At 38.3% G+C, this 17,523-nt stretch overlaps 1 protein-coding gene across 1 annotated transcript in view; it reads right to left on the bottom strand.

Moving 5' to 3' along the window:
• Positions 1–15,801: 15,801 nt before the first annotated feature.
• Positions 15,802–17,523, bottom strand: part of LOC137616305 (allantoinase-like) — a 38,443-nt gene continuing 36,721 nt past the window's right edge. The window contains exon 12 of the mRNA XM_068345951.1: positions 15,802–16,077. Coding sequence (XP_068202052.1) covers positions 15,925–16,077 — 153 coding nt within the window. The 3' untranslated portion in view covers positions 15,802–15,924. The remainder of the gene's footprint in view (positions 16,078–17,523) is intronic.

Consider the following 17,523-nt stretch of genomic DNA (forward strand, 5'->3'; position numbering starts at 1 on the left):
ACCAGAGGCGCCTCAACCGCCAGCCAAAAAAACAAAAAGCACTGATGGTGCAAAAGTAGACTTTGATTCCTACTGTGAGCCAATCGAACAAACACATGTTAAGCGTCGTTGAAGTGAAGATGCAACAGACACCAAGATGATGAAATTAAAACAAGATTTCACGATGCTCTGAATGAAATAGAAAAGTTTGATCGATCTATGAAAATGACAGTAGAAGAAGCCATCCAAGCTTATCCAAAGATCATCCGTGATGTAGCCAGACCTCTGACAACAATGCCATCCACCCAAGTCAGTGGTGAAAGAATTTTCTGCACTGAAAATAATCAGATCAGATCTAAAGGCTTCAATAAAGGAAGACCGAACAATGTTGCAAAAGAAAAAAATGCGTGGAAAATGATGGAAATGAAATGTAAGATAGAAAATGCAGAACAAAAAATTATACAATCGAAAGAAAATTAAAAAAGGGACTTAGAAGAAGAAGAAAGGACTCTTCAAAATATAAAAAAACCCAAAGTACTCTACTCCTATGCAAAAAAGATGAATAAAGGGAGATTGGAAATGGGCCCTCTAAGAATTGAAGGACGGTTAACGAATGAAAAAAAGAAAATATGCAACATATTAGCTGAAAAATATAAGAGTGAGTTCATGCCAAGAATTGCGAATGAGACTAATGAAACAGAAATGAGAGAAGAAAATGTTGAATATCTAACGGATATAGATATTAATAAAGCGGATATTGTCAAGGCAATAAGTGAAATTAAAAATGGATCGGCAGCTGGACCAGATGGAGTCCCAGCGATTTTGTTAAAAAAACTGCACACACTATCGTGAAGCCGCTTGCAATACTGCTAAGACAAAGTGTAGGTATGAGCGAGATATATGTTAAACATAAATTAGCTTATATAACCCCTATTTTCAAAAGTGGATCAAGACTAGAGGCAAACAATTATAGACCTGTTAGTCTAACATCACATATTATGAAAGTGTATGAGAGGGTAATAAAAAAAAAAATAATGAACCATTTGGTTAAAAATAATTTGTTTAATACAGGTCAACATGGTTTTGTGCCCGGAAAAAGTATACAAACCCAACTGATAGCACACTATGAAAACATATACAAAAATATGATAAATGAAAAAGACACAGATGGGATCTATCTAGATTTTGCAAAAGCCTTTGACAAGGTAGACCATAATATATTAGAGAAAAAAATGAGTAAGCACAATATTGTGGGAAAGATAGGAAAATGGGTAAAAGAATTCCTGCAAAACAGAAAAAAAATAGTGGTTGCAAATGACGAGAAATCAGATGAAGCTCAGGTAATATCTGGCGTGCCACAAGGTACGGTACTAGCTGCACTGCTGTTTGTTATTATGATCTCAGACATAGACTGTGACACAAGAATAAGTAGAGAAATTACTTGTGATGAAGATAGGAACTCACTACAAAGAGATCTAAACAAAATATATGAATGAGGATGGTATTTAACTCTGATAAATTCGAATCAATAAATAATGGAAACAGAGAAGGAATGGTATATATATGCATACAAGGGACCTAATAACGAGACAATCACAAACGAGGAAGCAATTATAGACCTTGGTGTAATGTTAAATAGGAATATGTTATGCAACGACCAAATAGCAACACTGTTGGTTAAATGTAAAGCAAAAATGGGAATGTTATTCAGACACTTTAAAACAAGAAAAGCTGAACACATGGTTATGCTTTACAAAACTTATGTACGTAGTACACTTGAGTACTGCAATGTGATATGGTACCCACACTACCAAAAGGATATTGCACAAACAGAGAGTGTACAAAGGTCCTATACTGCTAGAACAGAAGAAGTTAAGGACCTTGACTACTGGGAAAGACTGCAATTTTTAAAACTATACAGTCTAGAAAGGAGAAGAGAACGCTACATGATAATACAAGCATGGAAGCAAATAGAAGGAATTACTGAAAACATCATGGAGCTAAAAATATCAGAAAGAGCAAGCCGAGGTAGATTAATAGTGCCAAAAAATATACCAGGAAAGCTAAGGAAGGCGCACAGGACATTAATCCACTACGCACCAACATCGATAATGCAGCGACTATTTAATGCGCTGCCAGCTCATCTAAGAAACATATTAGGAATGAGCATAGATGTGTTTAAGAATATGCTTGATAAATACCTAAGATGCATCCCAGACCATCCAAGACTGGAAGATGCAAAATACACCGGAAGATGCATTAGCAACTCTCTGGTGGATATACGAGGTGCCTCACACTGAGGGACCTGAGGGAACCCAAACATAGAATAAGGCAATAAGGCTATCTCTCTTTCTTTTCCTTGAAAACTCCAAGTTTATCAGTCAAAATTTTTTTACTTGAAATCCCTAAGTTTAACAGCCAAACTTTTTTTTTCCTTGTAGGTAGTAGGTTGGCCAGGGCACCAGCCACCCGTTGAAATACTACCGCTAGAGAGTTATGAGGGCCTTTGGCTGGTCAGACAGTACTACAGTGGATCCTTCGCTCTGGTTACGGTTCTTTCCCTTTGCCTAAACATACACCAAATAGTCTGGCCTATTCTTTACAGATTCTCCTCTGTCCTCATATACTAGACAACACTGAGATTACCAAACAATTCTCCTTCACCAAAGGGACTAACTACTGCACTGTAATTGTTCAGTGGCTACTTTCCTCCTGGAATGGGTAGAAGAAACTCTTTAGCTATGGTAACCAGCTCTTCTGGGAGAAGGACACTCCAAAATCAAACCATTGTTCTCTGGTCTTGGTTAATGCTATAGCCTCTGTACCAGAGCCTTCCACTGTCTGGGGTTACAGTTCTCTTGCTTGAGGTTACACTCTGGCACACTATTCTATCTAATTTCTCTTCCTCTTATTTTGTTAAAGTTTTTATAGTTTATATAGGAAATATCTATTTTAATGTTGCTACTGTTCTTAAAATATTTTAGTTTTTCTTGTTTCCTTTCCTCGCTGGGATATTTTCCTTGTTGGAGCCCCTGGGCTTACAGCATCCTACTTTTCCAACTAGGGTTGTAGTTTAGCAATAAATAATAATAATAATAATAATAATAATAATAATAATAATAATAACCTTAAGTTTAACAGAAGAATTATTTTTCTTGAAACCCCTAGGACTAACAGTCAAACATTTTTTCTTGCAAACCAAAAAATTCAAGTCAAACTTTTTTTTTTTCTTGAAAACCCTGAGTTTAACACTCAAACATTTTTCTTGAAAACCCAAGTTTAACAGTCAAACTTTTTTCTTTAAAATCCCAAGTTTAACAGTCAAACTGTTTTTCTTTGAAACCCTAAGTTTAACAGTCAAACTTTTTTTCTTGAAAAACCCAAGTTTAACAGTTGAACATTTTGTCTTCAAACCCCTAAGTTTAACAGTCAAACTTTTTTCTTGAAACCCCTAGATCTAACAGTCAAATATTTTTCTTGCAAACCAAAAAATTAATAAACTTTTTTTCTTAAAAACCATAAGTTTAACACTCAAACATTTTCTTGAAAACCATAAGTTTAACACTCACACATTTTTCTTGAAAATCATAAGTTTCACACTCATACATTTTTCTTCAAAACCATAAGTTTAACACTCGTTCATTTTTCTTGAAAACTCTAAGTTTAACACTCACACATTTTTCTTGAAACCCTAAGTTTAACAATCAATTTTTCTTTATTTAAAACCCCAAGTTTAACAGTCAAACTTTTTTTCTTTAAAACCCCAAGTTTAACAGTCAAACTTTTTTCTTGAAACCCTAAGTTTAACAGTCAAACTTTTTTTTCTTGAAAACCATAAGTTTGTCAAACTTTTTTTTCTTGAAAACCATACGTTTAACACTCAAACATTTTCTTGAAAACCGCAAGTTTAACAGTCAAACTTATTTTCTTTAAAACCCCAAGTTTAACAGTCAAACTTTTTTCTTGAAAACCCTAAGTTTAAGTCAAACTTTTTTCTTGAAACCCCAAGTTTAACAGTCTAACTTTTTTCCTGAAACCCTAAGTTTAACAGTCAAACTTTTTTCTTGAAAACCATAAGTTTAACAGTTGAACTTTTTTCTTGAAAACCCTAAGTTGAACAGTCAAACTTTTTTCTTGAAACCCTAAGTTTGACAGTCAAACTTTTTTTTCTTGAAAACCATAAGTTTGTAAAACTTTTTTTTCTTGAAAACCATATGTTTAACACTCAAACATTTTCTTGAAAACCTTAAGTTTAACAGTCAAACTTTTTTCTTGAAACCCTAAGTTTAACAATCAATTTTTTTTTCTTTAAAACCGCAAGTTTAACAGTCAAACTTATTTTCTTTAAAACCCCAAGTTTAACAGTCAAACTTTTTTCTTGAAACCCCAAGTTTAACAGTCTAACTTTTTTCCTGAAACCCTAAGTTTAACAGTCAAACTTTTTTTCTTGAATACCATAAGTTTAACAGTTGAACTTTTTTCTTGAAAACCCTAAGTTGAACAGTCAAACTTTTTTCTTGATACCCTAAGTTTAATCGTCAACTTTTTTTCTTTAAAACCCCAAGTTTAACAGGCAAACTTTTTTTCTTGAAAACTCCAAGTTTAACAGTCAAACTTTTTTTCTTGAAAACCCAAAGTTTAACAGTCAAACGTTTTTTTTCTTGAAAACCCCAAGTTTAACAGTCAAACTTTTTTTTTCTTGAAAACCCCAAGTTTAACAGGCAAACTTTTTTTCTTGAAAACCACAAGTTCAACCATCAACTTTTTTTTCTTTAAAACCCCAAGTTTAAAAGGCAAACTTTTTTTCTTGAAAACCCAAAGTTTAACAGTCAAACTTTTTCTTGAATCCCTAAGTTTAAGTCAAACTTTTTTTCTTGAAAATGCTAAATTTAACAGTCAAACATTTTTCGAAAACCCAACGTTTAACATTCAAACTTTTTTCAAAAAACCCAAAGTTTAACAGTCAAGCTTTTTTCTTGAAAAACCCTAAGTTTAACCGTCAAACTTTTTTTCTTGAAATCCTTAGGTTCAACAGTCAAACTTCTCTTGTAAAACCCTAAGTTTAACAGTCAAACTTTGTTTTTGGAATCCTTAGGTTTAACAGTCACACTTCTCCTGAAAAACCCTAAAATTAACCGTCAAACTTTTTTTCATGCAAAACCTAAGTTTAACAGTCAAACTTTTTTTTTAAAGGAGGGGTCGTGACCCCAGCGACCCCACCCACCAGATGCGATAGTGAAAAGGTATTTAATTTTGAAAATATCATGACACCAAATAGGCAGCACCGAATAAGGGTTACACATGAAATACGGTTTTCTAAATTAATTCACTAACCTCAGTAATATCATTATAAATGGACAATCTTTGTCAAATCCATCAAGCACTGCCTTCAACTGAACCTATATATTAATATCAAATCATCTCGTAAAACTATTACCAGCGTATGATATCTATAGTAACCATACGAGAACACAAAACCAATTAAGCGGAACCTACAACACATGCAAGTTTCTACCTCAAGGAATGAGACTGGATTAATTCTAATGAAATAGTAGTATTACCCGTTAATAATCTTTAAAAATATCATATAGTATTTAGCTAATGTAACAGACACAAAGGTAAAGTATTGACGACAAGCTTCCTCTTTAAAAATCAAAGCAGTAACCAATGAGTTTTCGAAAGGAACTCATAAAGGGAAGTGTCTACTTGGCGTTTCAAAGCACTCGTCTCAAAATCTAAACAAAGACTAGTTCTTCGTATTCTAAAAGAAAAAATATGTCTCTGTCGACCTATTATTCATAATTCTGAACATCTTCCAATTATTCTATAAACTACTGTAGAGTTTCACAAAGTCTTTTCAATCCGTTTTTTTATAGCGAGGCGTTTCGGAAGTCAGCTTTTCGACAATTGCTGTCAAATTAAAATCAATTATTGGAACACTTACCAACAGCCAGGAGCGGCGATGGCTGTCCATCCTGCCATAATCCTCATCAAAGAACAGGCAATGCCACAATGCGTGAAATCGCCATCAACAATGTTTACACAAACGGTATCAAGCAGCAGCCTTCACACGACTAGCGGTAGATTTTTCGCCCATGAATAAAAAACGCTTTTAAAGAAGGTATATTTACATCCTCCTTTCCTTTACCACTGTTCCTGTCATCGCTAGATATTGTAGCAATTTCACAGTGAATATAAAGCTTCAGCACCAAACACAATACGCGAAAAAAACATAAATACACTGGACGTTTCCACAAGATAACTTTAAAAGACTAATGTCAAGTTGTCAACAACTGATCTAAAAAAATAACCAGATCACGTTTTGTTTTTTCTTCCCTTCGCGTTTCTACTAGTTATATATTCATAAATTTCCCCCTCATATATTTTCATGCATTTGTATATTGTGCATTAGTGTATTTTTATCTTATTTGCCTTTGTCAGTTATGCATTTTATATCCATGTTATATAAATAAGTCTTTATAGATCAAAGTATTTACTTGTGTAGGCCTATATGTGTGCATGGATAACTGAAAAAGTAACCCAGTGCTGAAGTTACAGAATTTTGAAGGATAATGAAAGAGGTGCATGTCCCTCGATCTAATTTCCAATCCCCCCCCCCCCCTTAATCAGCAACCTCCCCTCACCCTTTCCTCCCCCTCCCCCAGTTCGGATCCACCAAGTTCAAAAAGGGCGGGAGGTCGGAAAGCATAATCTAAGTAGCTATTTCAAAGTTATTTTTCATGTATTTAAAACCATTTTCTCTTAATAATTGCATTTTAAGTTGAATAGGTATTATAAAATAACACCATCCAGTTAAGATATATAACGTATTCAGCAGTAATCTCTATAATTACTTTTAGTACACGCCTATTCAAGGAAACATCATCAGTTGACGAACTGAGCTATATCTGTAATTATTGGAGCGCCTGCATCCTTCTGTTCAACTATGAACCTAAAGCAATTCTCGACTCTTAGAATTGTAGTTTGTCTCTCCACTTCTTCCAACTCGTTTCATATCAGAAACACAATCTCTTTATTTCTTGTTAATATATAATAAATTTTTACCATTAGAGAGAGAGAGAGAGAGAGAGAGAGAGAGAGAGAGAGAGAGAGAGAGAGAGAGAGAGAGAGGATGATTTCACTTCCATATCTCTTTTACTACATTCTTCTTGTAGAAACTATTTAACGGAAAATGTTGATTATTGTTTTAATGTCAACAAAATTTGAAGGTTTTTGTAGAATCCAAGCTTCATATCAGTAAACCTTTTTAATCTATTCTTATCAGACATTTCTCCTAAGAAATACCTTGCTTTTCATATATTTGAAGACTTCTATTTTTCGTTTTTATTCGATATACTGTACTAATTTTTTTTTTTTTTATAAAAACAAGGTACTTAGGAAATTAAAACAGCTTTGTTTGCAACATATATTACACTTAGAACCAGTAAACTTATTGAACAATTATAGAATTATGGAGTTTCCATGCCAAGTACATTTGTTAATCATGTCACATTTCAATATTAGAAATGATATTGAAAAGAAATCCCATTTAAATTTCCACTTTCAATGAATAAGATTTTCGTCTCAATAATATAAAATATAAAACTATCATAGATTTACTTCTAAATGTTGAATTATACTTTTTATTTTTTTACTTTTGAGCAAGAGGACCGTCGTAGGAAAAACTGTAAAAAAATAACTTATTTAAAGGACGAAACATGAAAATAAAGATAACTGACAAAATAAATATTATCCACAAATATGCCAAGTGCACCAGTCAAAGTTTTCTTGAAAATGTCAAGTTTAACTGTCAAACTTTTATTTTTTGAAAACCCCAAGTTTAACAGTCAAAAATTTTTTTGCTAAAACCCCAAATTTAACAGCAAAACTTTCATTTTTGAAAACCTCAAGTTTCACAGTCAAACTTTATTTTTTTTTAAACCCCAAGTTTAACAATCAAATTTTTATTGCTGAAAACCACAAGTTTAGCAATCAAACTTTTGTTTATGAAACCCTAAGTTTAACAGTCAAACGTTCTTTTACTAAAACCCAAAGTTTAACAGTCAAACTTTTTTATTGTAAACCCAAAGTTTAACAGTAAAAATTTTATTTTAAAAACCCCAAGTTTACACTTGAACAGTCAAACTTTTCTTTTTAAATCCCAAGTTTAACAGTCAAACTTTTTTTGAAAACACAAAGTTTAACAGTCATACATTTTTTTTAAACGCCAAGTTTAACAGTAAAACTTTTTTATTTGAAAACCAAGTTTGACAGTCAAAATTTTATTTTTGATAACCCCATGTTTAACAGTCAAACTATTATTTCTGAAAACCTAAAGTTTAACAGTCAAACATTTTTTTTGAAAACCTCAAGTTTAACAGTCAAACATTTTTTTTTTAAAAATCCTAAGTTTAAGTTAAACTTTTTTTGCTTAAAAAAGGGTGGGGTTCGTAACCTCTTGCGACCAACCCCCATGGATCTACTTGTGCCTAAGATAATACCAAAAACTATTAAAATAAGTTTCACTTTGGTTTTCTTGTTCCTAGGATGCATGAGGATGTCAGGGTGGGTGGTACTTTTGTCAGTAGGACAGTTGCATCCGTATATATTGGCTCAATATAGTTTTGTAGGAAAAAAAAAAAAAAGCTATGTGAAATATGTCTTGAAATAGGAAGGACGCTGGTGACTGGTACAAATCATGAACATAAGCTACCGTGGTCTAAGCGATGTCAGGTAGGGGAGCCTAAGGTCCATGTATTCTATAGACTTTGGGGTAGCCGATCGGGACTACGGTCTACCCTAAAAGCCAAAGCAAACTCCTTCAATAAGAAGGCAACCGTGCTTACCCCATATAAAGGGGGAAAAACACGTTAATAGAAGAAGAAGAAGAAGAAGAAGAAGAAGAAGAAGAAGCAATAACTGCTGCTGGGTGGTTTAACTAATTATATCTTCTTGGAGTAAGAACAGAGGAGTTAACTAAACCTGTTATTTTTTAAAGGAAATCTTTGTTATAATGTTGATACCTGGTAAATTGGTGGTCTCTGATCTATTTCCTAATAGGACCATCTCTGGCAAAGTACTAACCCACAATTCAAGGCTTTTTATTATCTTTTAGTTCATTTTCTTAACAAACCTAACTCTAGTGCAGTGTATAACACATTTAAATGACTTGTTATCATCATTTAGGATAGGGCATTTTTTTTTGCATGGTGTTAAAGTACTGGACTTGCTGTCTTTAAAAAAAAAAAAAAAAAAAAAAAAAAAAAAAAAAAAAAAAAACTTGCTGTCTTCGGGAATAAAATATAAAAAAGAACAGTTCCACTCTCTGGCACCGGTTAGATCCTGTAAGTTAATGTATAAAATTATATAGTTTCACTTTGCTTCTCTTATTGTTTGGGTAATGTTAGGTCTTAAACTAGGCAGGATCAAGAAATGACAGTCAGCGTTGTTTCTTATCTTCATTGCAACTGACGCTGCTGCATCATGCACAGCGGAAGGAAATACAGATAGCCCGTGACGTAGACAATGACGTCACTTATGTGGGCGGAGCTTAGGCGTTGCAAGCAGCCTCATCTTACATCTCCCTCCCAAAATATTACGAGGGTAATATTTTCAAAACTTATAAATGACAATATCAAAAGCAGATATGGCAAACAAAATTCTATACTCTCTTAATGTAAAACATCAGACATTTAAGGTAAATCATAATCGTAATAATCAATGGTAACGTTCAGATGGGATAGAGAGAGAGAGAGAGAGAGAGAGAGATAACAACATCGACAGCATTAACGTAACCTCAAATGAAACAATAATTACATCAGCATTGTAAGATGTGCACTAAAATTGAGTTGTGAATGCAACACCAACCTAACTTAAAATTTCCTACAAAATATAATTTTGTAAATGAAATCAATGCACGTCTAAGTGCAGTAAAATAAAACAGAATTTTTCATTTTATAAATGCAAGATCAAAGCAGAGATAATTAAACATAATCGTTCATCCAGGCAGGGGCCTCTCTCTTCCTTGGAGGCCGTACCTCTGGCGCTGATGGCGGAAACTTAGGCTCATGACCCACTTCGTCGTAGGTAGGAGTGTCTCCTCTTGTCTCATTGACGGCAGTTCAGTGACCTTGAGGTGTCTTCTGTTCCTTATGGACGGACGCCCACTACCATCTAGTCTCACGATGTACTGTCTATGAGGTCGTTGCTCGACTATGATTCCCAGCCTGTCCCAGGCCTTGGTCATCTGGTTCTGAATCCTAACGTGAGTGCCTGGCTGTAAGGGCGTTAGCCTCCTGTCGCTGCCGCTTTCGATTATCTTCTCATTTTTCTCTGCTACTTGAAGTTCTCTTTTTCTAATGGATTTTCTCCAGTGTTGGTCTATCATATAGTTGAGTTTTGCAGTCGGTACACCATCCCGTAACTGTCTCCCAGTTGCCAGTTGCGCCGGAGATTTGTTTATACCTCTTAAAGGCGTGTTCAGGTATTGTAGCATGGCCAATGATACCTTGTCGTTATCGAGGCTTCCAGTCCCACTGATACTTGTTCTAATTATCCTTTTCGCGGACTTAACCGCGGCCTCGGCTCTCCCATTTGACTGCGGATAGTGGGCCGATGATAGGCGTATGTCAACTCTCCATCTCCTGTAGAAGGTCATCATCTCTTCACTCACCAGGTTGGTGCCGCCGTCGGTAGACAATTGTTCGGGTGCTCCCCATCGAGTGAAGTAATGCCTAAGTTTTGTCATGACCTTTGCAGACGAGGTGCCATTGGGGAAGTGGGCTATTTCTAGCCAGCCTGTAAGCCTGTCACAATATGCCATATACATGCATCCTTCGAGCTGAAACAGGTCCATGACAGTCTGTTGGAACGGATACTCTGGGGCAGGGGTCATTTTCATGACTTCGGCAGGAAGTGATGGTGCGTGGGCATCGCACGATGTACATCGTGAACGATGATGCTGGAGGTCACCCTCGATGCCTGGCCAATATACTGAATGTCTCGCTCTCCTCAACATTGTATCTAGGCCTTGATGTCCAGCATGGAGGTTGGCGGTTATCTGGTGACGGAGCCCTTCCGGAATGACAAGGCGGATGCAGTTGTCGTTGAAACAGTATGTGACCAGGTTGCCAGATATAGAGAGACGTGCTCTGATGTCGTAGAAGGGCCTCAAACATGCAATTTCTTGAGATTTCTTCGGGTTCCAATCCCCTGCATTCACTCGAGCGACTAGCAGCTGATATGCTGCGTCGACCAGGGCTGCCTCTTCAACAGTTTTCTCGTCTATAGTGCACTGCTCCTGTAGGTTTTCTGCGATTGCTGACACCATGGCAATCGTTAATTCTTCGTTGAAGCTCGCATCCTGTCCATCTGGCGTCGTCCTCAGGGTAGGAAAACGAGAGAGAAAGTCAGCAGCATGATTTCTCTTGCCTGGTAGATATCTAACGTTGAAATTATACAATAATGTTTTCTCCTTTAATCTAAACAGTCTGGGGTTGGTAATGTCGCCGAGACTCCTATTGCCTAGTAACTTGACTAAGGGGCGGTGGTCCGTGACAATGGTTAAGTTCGGGCAGCCCAATAAGAACAACCTTGCCTTTTTTAAGCACCAAGCCACTGCAAGGGCTTCCCCCTCCACAGCTGCATACCCAGACTCGGCGGGCGTGAGGAACCGACTGCCGCAAAGTGCTATTCTCCAACCATCTCTACAACAGAAGGGGGTTTCGACGGAGTTACAACTGCAATATTGTTGGAGGATGACGAAGCCCACCCCCTCCTTACTCCAGTCAGTGACTGCAACAGTCGGCCGCAGCTTATCGTAGTAGGTGAGGCCGTCCTTGGCCAACTTGCAGACGATGTCTTGCATTTGACGAAACTTTTCCTGAAGGTACTCATCCCAATAAACCTGTTTGCCCGAGGGCTTCTTCAGCAGGTCTCTAAAGTGGGTCATGATGGGCGCCGTTGTCAGGAAGGGGGCCAGCTGATTGAAAAAACCATACCATGACCTGATGTCGGATATTGTGGGCTTTTGGGGCATAGAAAAACGTTTTATGGCAGATAAATAATCTTCTGAAGGCTTGTGGGAGTCCCAACCGACGTCGAATCCGACAAATTCCACTTCTTTCTTGCAAAACTTGAATTTTTCTGGTTTCAAAGTGATGCCCTTGTATGCACAGACAGTAAGGAAGTCGTACACATGCCAAAAGGCGCTTTCTACGCTCAAATTGTCCAGAAGTGTATCGTCCACACACTTAAACTTCCTGGGTACTTCTTCAATGGCATCATCGAAACGGCATGTAAATGCGTCGGAGGCAGAACAATGTCCCATTGGTGTCCTTCGGTATTGGTACCTACCCCAAGGTGTGATGAACGTGGTTAGGGGTATGCTCTCCTTGTCCAGTTCTACCTGGTGAAATCCCCAATAGGCGTCGGCCACAGTCTTGTATGAGCAAAGGGGAATGCTGGATACCATATCGAAGGGCGTAGGGGTATGGTGCGTCTCCCTTCTACAACTTGCATTAAGTTTTTGGTAGTCGACCGTACGTCTGGGTTGCCCCGTTTTCTTTGCCACGACCACCATACGTGAACACCATTCCGTGGGCTCTCCAGGGGGAGCTCTTTGCAGGACCCCTCTCTTGACGTCCTCCTCCAACTGGGCTTTCACCTCCTTTTCCCAGTGCTTAGGTACCGACGCAGGTGTGTGGCATGCGTAAGGAACTGCGTCAGGTAATAAGTGAATACGGTGAGGTTCCCCATCCATTACCGGGAGGGGTTCTCTCTCGGTGTTGAAAGTCGTACTTGAAAAATGGGCTAATAACCAGTTTTCTAATCTGGCAATATTCTCCTCACTAGGGGGAAACGGAATGGCCGACGGTCTCACGGGTTGATCAGTTGCTTCCGCTAATGTAAGGGTTGTACTAGCTGCTGTGGGGGCAGAGTCCGTGAAGGGAGCGTGGTTAGGAAACGTTTCTGGCACAAGAACAAGTTTCTTGCAAGCATCCAGGGATAAATAAAAATCAATGGAGGACTTTACGAAGTATACTTCCTGAGTTGTATGCCTCCCCTTGTATTCTATGGTGCAAGAGGTTGAACCTAAACACTTCAGATGCAGGTTGGCGAAGTCTCGCAATCCTCCCTTTAACCTCAGCTTAGCTGGTTTTATGTTCAACATCGCAAGAATAGCGGGTCCTGCAACACAAACCTGGGCACCAGTGTCCGGCACCGCTCAGGCACAGGACCACTCTCCCGAGTTGGCCAGGCATACATCAACACGAATAGTGGGTTGTGGGGAGGGCCCATTCCGCAACCTTGCCTCTGCCGCCACGACTACTGCAATCACTGCACCCGCTATGTCCGACTCTTCGGCCAGACCACTAACGTTATTCCTGGCACTCCGCCCTCTGCAACACTTCTTCAGGTGACTGGTTTTACCGCACCCGTAACATGTCGTTCTTCTTGCGGGATATGAAGAATACCCAGGGGTATGACGAGTACCACAATTACCACAAAGACGCAATTGTACTTTTACGGAGGTACTCCTGTCACACTTAGGAAGGGCGGCTGCCACCTCCACCTCGTGTTCCTCCTCGAACCCACCGAGAGCAGCCGCTCTAGGGGAACTGCTAAGCCATGCCCTATTATGAAGGGCGTCGTCACGGGCGCCCTCGAATGCACTGCACATGACTCTAAGGGAATCGATATCACGGATATTATTGCATGATTGAAACACTTGCCTTTTGAGCACTTTATCACTTAGGCCTACCATGAGCTTGCGCAAAAGCATATATTCGGATAAATCATGATTGCAATTAGGGCATGTGAATGCACAATCAGTAGCCTTTTGCGTACACTTGATAAAATAATCATTGAAGGACTCACTAGGCTCTTGGGCCAAATAAAAAAACTCGAGCCACTGCACCGCTTGGTTAGAAGCTTTCACTACCATTTGCTTAACCGCATTAAATGCCCCTTCAGTAGACAGGGCACTCCACTGGGCGTCAGTATACCTAGAATCGAGGGCAAGTTGCAATATCGGAACACAATGCAGCCTTATATGGTGAACTGCCTCGATAGGCTTCAACTTACAAAGTTGCAACCAACACTCCATTGACCGTTTCCAAGACCTGAAGGCTGCAGGGGACACCTCAGCCTCGCACTTTTCTGGAGCTGCAGACGAAGGGATCCTTGGTTGGGGGACGTTGGTACCCCGGAGTGACAACGCTGTTATCTCGGCCTGAAGATTCTGGATGGCTTGTTGCTGGGTTTGCAACACTTGGTGAGCCTGCAGCACGGAAGCCGGCGACATCCTGACGCCGGTTCCAGAGGTTCCTGTCCTTGCAATCCTGCCCCTAGGGAATGCAAATGAGGGTCGTCTCGACGGTGGTGCCATGCTGTGCCACGGTTATTACAGTAGGTCCTCTCAAAATCCTACTCACTGCGCCATGTTAGATCTTAAACTAGGCAGGATCAAGAAATGACAGTCAGCGTTGTTTCTTATCTTCATTGCAACTGACGCTGCTGCATCATGCACAGCGGAAGGAAATACAGATAGCCCATGACGTAGACAATGACGTCACCTATGTGGGCGGAGCTTAGGCGCTGCAAGCAGCCTCATCTTACAGGTAAATACTGGTTTCAGGATGTGTAGCATCTTTGTAAATATGACAGACGCATACTTATGGAGTTCTCCATATACACTGTTCACCAATGGAATTTTAACTCACTTTTTGCCTCCAAACACCTCACCGTGGCACATAATCTCGACCGTTGGGCTAAACCAAATCAGAAGCCACACTGCCTTGAAGGCTAGTCTCTTAAGATAAATGCTTGGAGCTGAAAAGGCTTGGCTATACGGGCAGCTGGCGATGGCGAGTACTGCTCCATGAGGTATGTTTTGAGCAGGACCTGGTTTTGAGAGACAATCTTGGTGGCCACGGTCGTACTGTAGTGTCCCGTTGCTCACAAAGCCAATCGGAGATTTACGAGCCGGTAGAACGAACATAAAATATAAGCTACTATGGTGCCAAAAGATGTTAAAAAAAACTTCAGTGCATTTAATAAAAAAAATCGTATTTTTTGCGATCAAAAGATGAAAACCAATTGAAAACAAACATTCCTAGGTTTATTTCAGCTTCCATAACTCTTCAAGAGCCCATTACAGTGTTAGGTCATCGAGACTTCCCTTAGCATCTGACATTGAGAGGCTGAGTTAAGTTTAAATTTAGGCACTTGCCCTAAGCCTCTATCTACAGTAAAGAATTTCCTGGCCAAGCACTTTTTCTTCTTTTGAATAACATTGAATGTGGTCATCAACTACGACGTACCGAATTTATTAAATAAGTAAGCACTCTGGCTTTATCTAATAAAGCAGAAATCTATATCATAGCTTAATGATCATTAAAAAAAAAAACGTTTTTTTGGTATCTGTATTACTCAACTTATTATCTAAAGAACCCATAACAGAATAAGTTAGTTTACATCTTAATTTTTATGTCCAGTTTAATCCATTCTTCCTTGTCTAAGGCACTTTCAGAAATCGGAAAGGTGAACCAATGTTATTTCTATCGGCAATAGATCCACATAAGAAACTTTATGTATCCATTTGCAATAACAGTTGTTGTTTTTAAAACTCATCTTGTAGTTTTTCCTTATTTCCTTTCCTCACTGGGCTATTTTCCCTGTTGGAGCCCTTGGGCTTATAGTATCCTGCTTTTCCAACCAGGGTTGTTGCTTGGCAATTATTAATGATAATATTAATAATAATAATGATAATAATAATAATAATAAAAATAATAAGTAGGAAACCTTTTAAAACACTACATATCAATTTATAATACTTTATTCCCAAGTCCTTACAAAACACATTCATAAAACAAACATTTCTTAATATATTTTCTGAGCATTTACTTTCAACAGGAGAGAATCTTCGAGTTAGTCGCTTCTGACCTAAAGTCTGGCTGATACGCTGGAGTTGGACGCAAATACAAACTTGCCCTGAGGTCGGGATGACGAGAATTTCCCTTCGTCAAAGATAACCTTACCGCCGAGAATAGTCTTGTGAACTTTGCCTTTTAGAGTTTTGCCTAAGTATGGTGTTACCTGTAAAATAAATGGAAATTTTTAGAAGCCTGTAACATAAAGTTTTAATGCTTAAATGTAACTTTATTTCCATCTTTTAATACTGGCAATATTTATGGTGATTATTTGTTTGGCATGTACTGATTACCCATATTAAGCCATTGAGTATTCTACCAAGTCGTTCGGTCTGAATATTTTCAATGTTAGAGTAGGTGAATCACTAGCATAATGTCAAGAAGACCACCTTCCTTCACATCTGGACACATCCCATCAATTTCCTGTTTAATAAAGATGAGAGCTTTTACTTTTCCTTAAAGCACACCCTGATTTCTCTTAGTTGCATCATTACTACGCTTCTAGAAGTTGAATTCTCTGCCAGACCTCTGCTCAGACAGCTTCTAAAATGTTTACAACGCTCCTAAAAGGATCAAATTACTGGCTACACCACCACTTGCACTTACTTTACAGCCTCTACAACGTTTACAACGCTTCAATCGGTAGAATATGATCATCATCTCCTCCCACGCCTATTGATGCAAAAGGCCTCAGTTAGATTTCGCCAGTCATCTCTATCTTGAGCTTTTAAATCAATATTTCTCCATTCGTCAATTCCTACTTCACACTTCATAGTCCTCAGCCATGTAGGTCTGTGTCTTCCAACTCTTCTAGTGCCTTGAGGAGTCCAGTTGAAAGTCTAGTGAACTAATCTCTCTTGGGGAGTGCAAAGATCATGCCCAAACCATCTCCATCTACCCCTCACCATGATCTCATCCACATATGGAACTCGAGTAATCTCTCTTATAGTTTCCTTTCTAATCATGTCTTGCCATTTAACTCCCAATATTCTTCTAAGGGCTTTGTTCTTAAATCTACAAATTCTGTTGAATATTGTTTCATTGTCATACCACGAATCAATTCCATACAGTAACACTGATCTCACTAAACTGATATATAGCATGATTTTCATGTGTAATTTCAGGCGATTTGTTTTCCAAATTTTATTTAACCTAGCCATTGTCTGATTTGCTTTTTTTAATCTTTCATTAAACTCCAATTCTAAAGACCCTGTATTAGAGATCATAGTACATAAATATTTAAATGATTCGGCCTCATTAATTATTTCTCCTTCCAATGATATTTCATCTTCCATTGCACATTCCGTTCTCATAATCTCTGTCTTTCTTCTATTTATCTTGAGCCCTACCCCATGTGGTATATCATGCATTCTCGTAAGCAAGCATTACAGCGCCATCAGCATCCTTTAGGTCTGCTAAACTCCTATCACCAATCCAGTCCAATCCTTCTCCGCCATCTCTGACTGTTCTATGCATTACAAAAACCATGAGGAGGATAAACGACATAGGTGACAACACATTCCCTTGGAGTACTCCAGTGTTTTCATAGGACTCCACTAATATTAACTTTGCACTTACTGTACTATGCTCAAGAACAGACTTAATCAAATTT

The sequence above is a fragment of the Palaemon carinicauda genome, chromosome 22 (assembly GCF_036898095.1).
Source record: "Palaemon carinicauda isolate YSFRI2023 chromosome 22, ASM3689809v2, whole genome shotgun sequence".
NCBI lineage: Eukaryota > Metazoa > Arthropoda > Malacostraca > Decapoda > Palaemonidae > Palaemon > Palaemon carinicauda.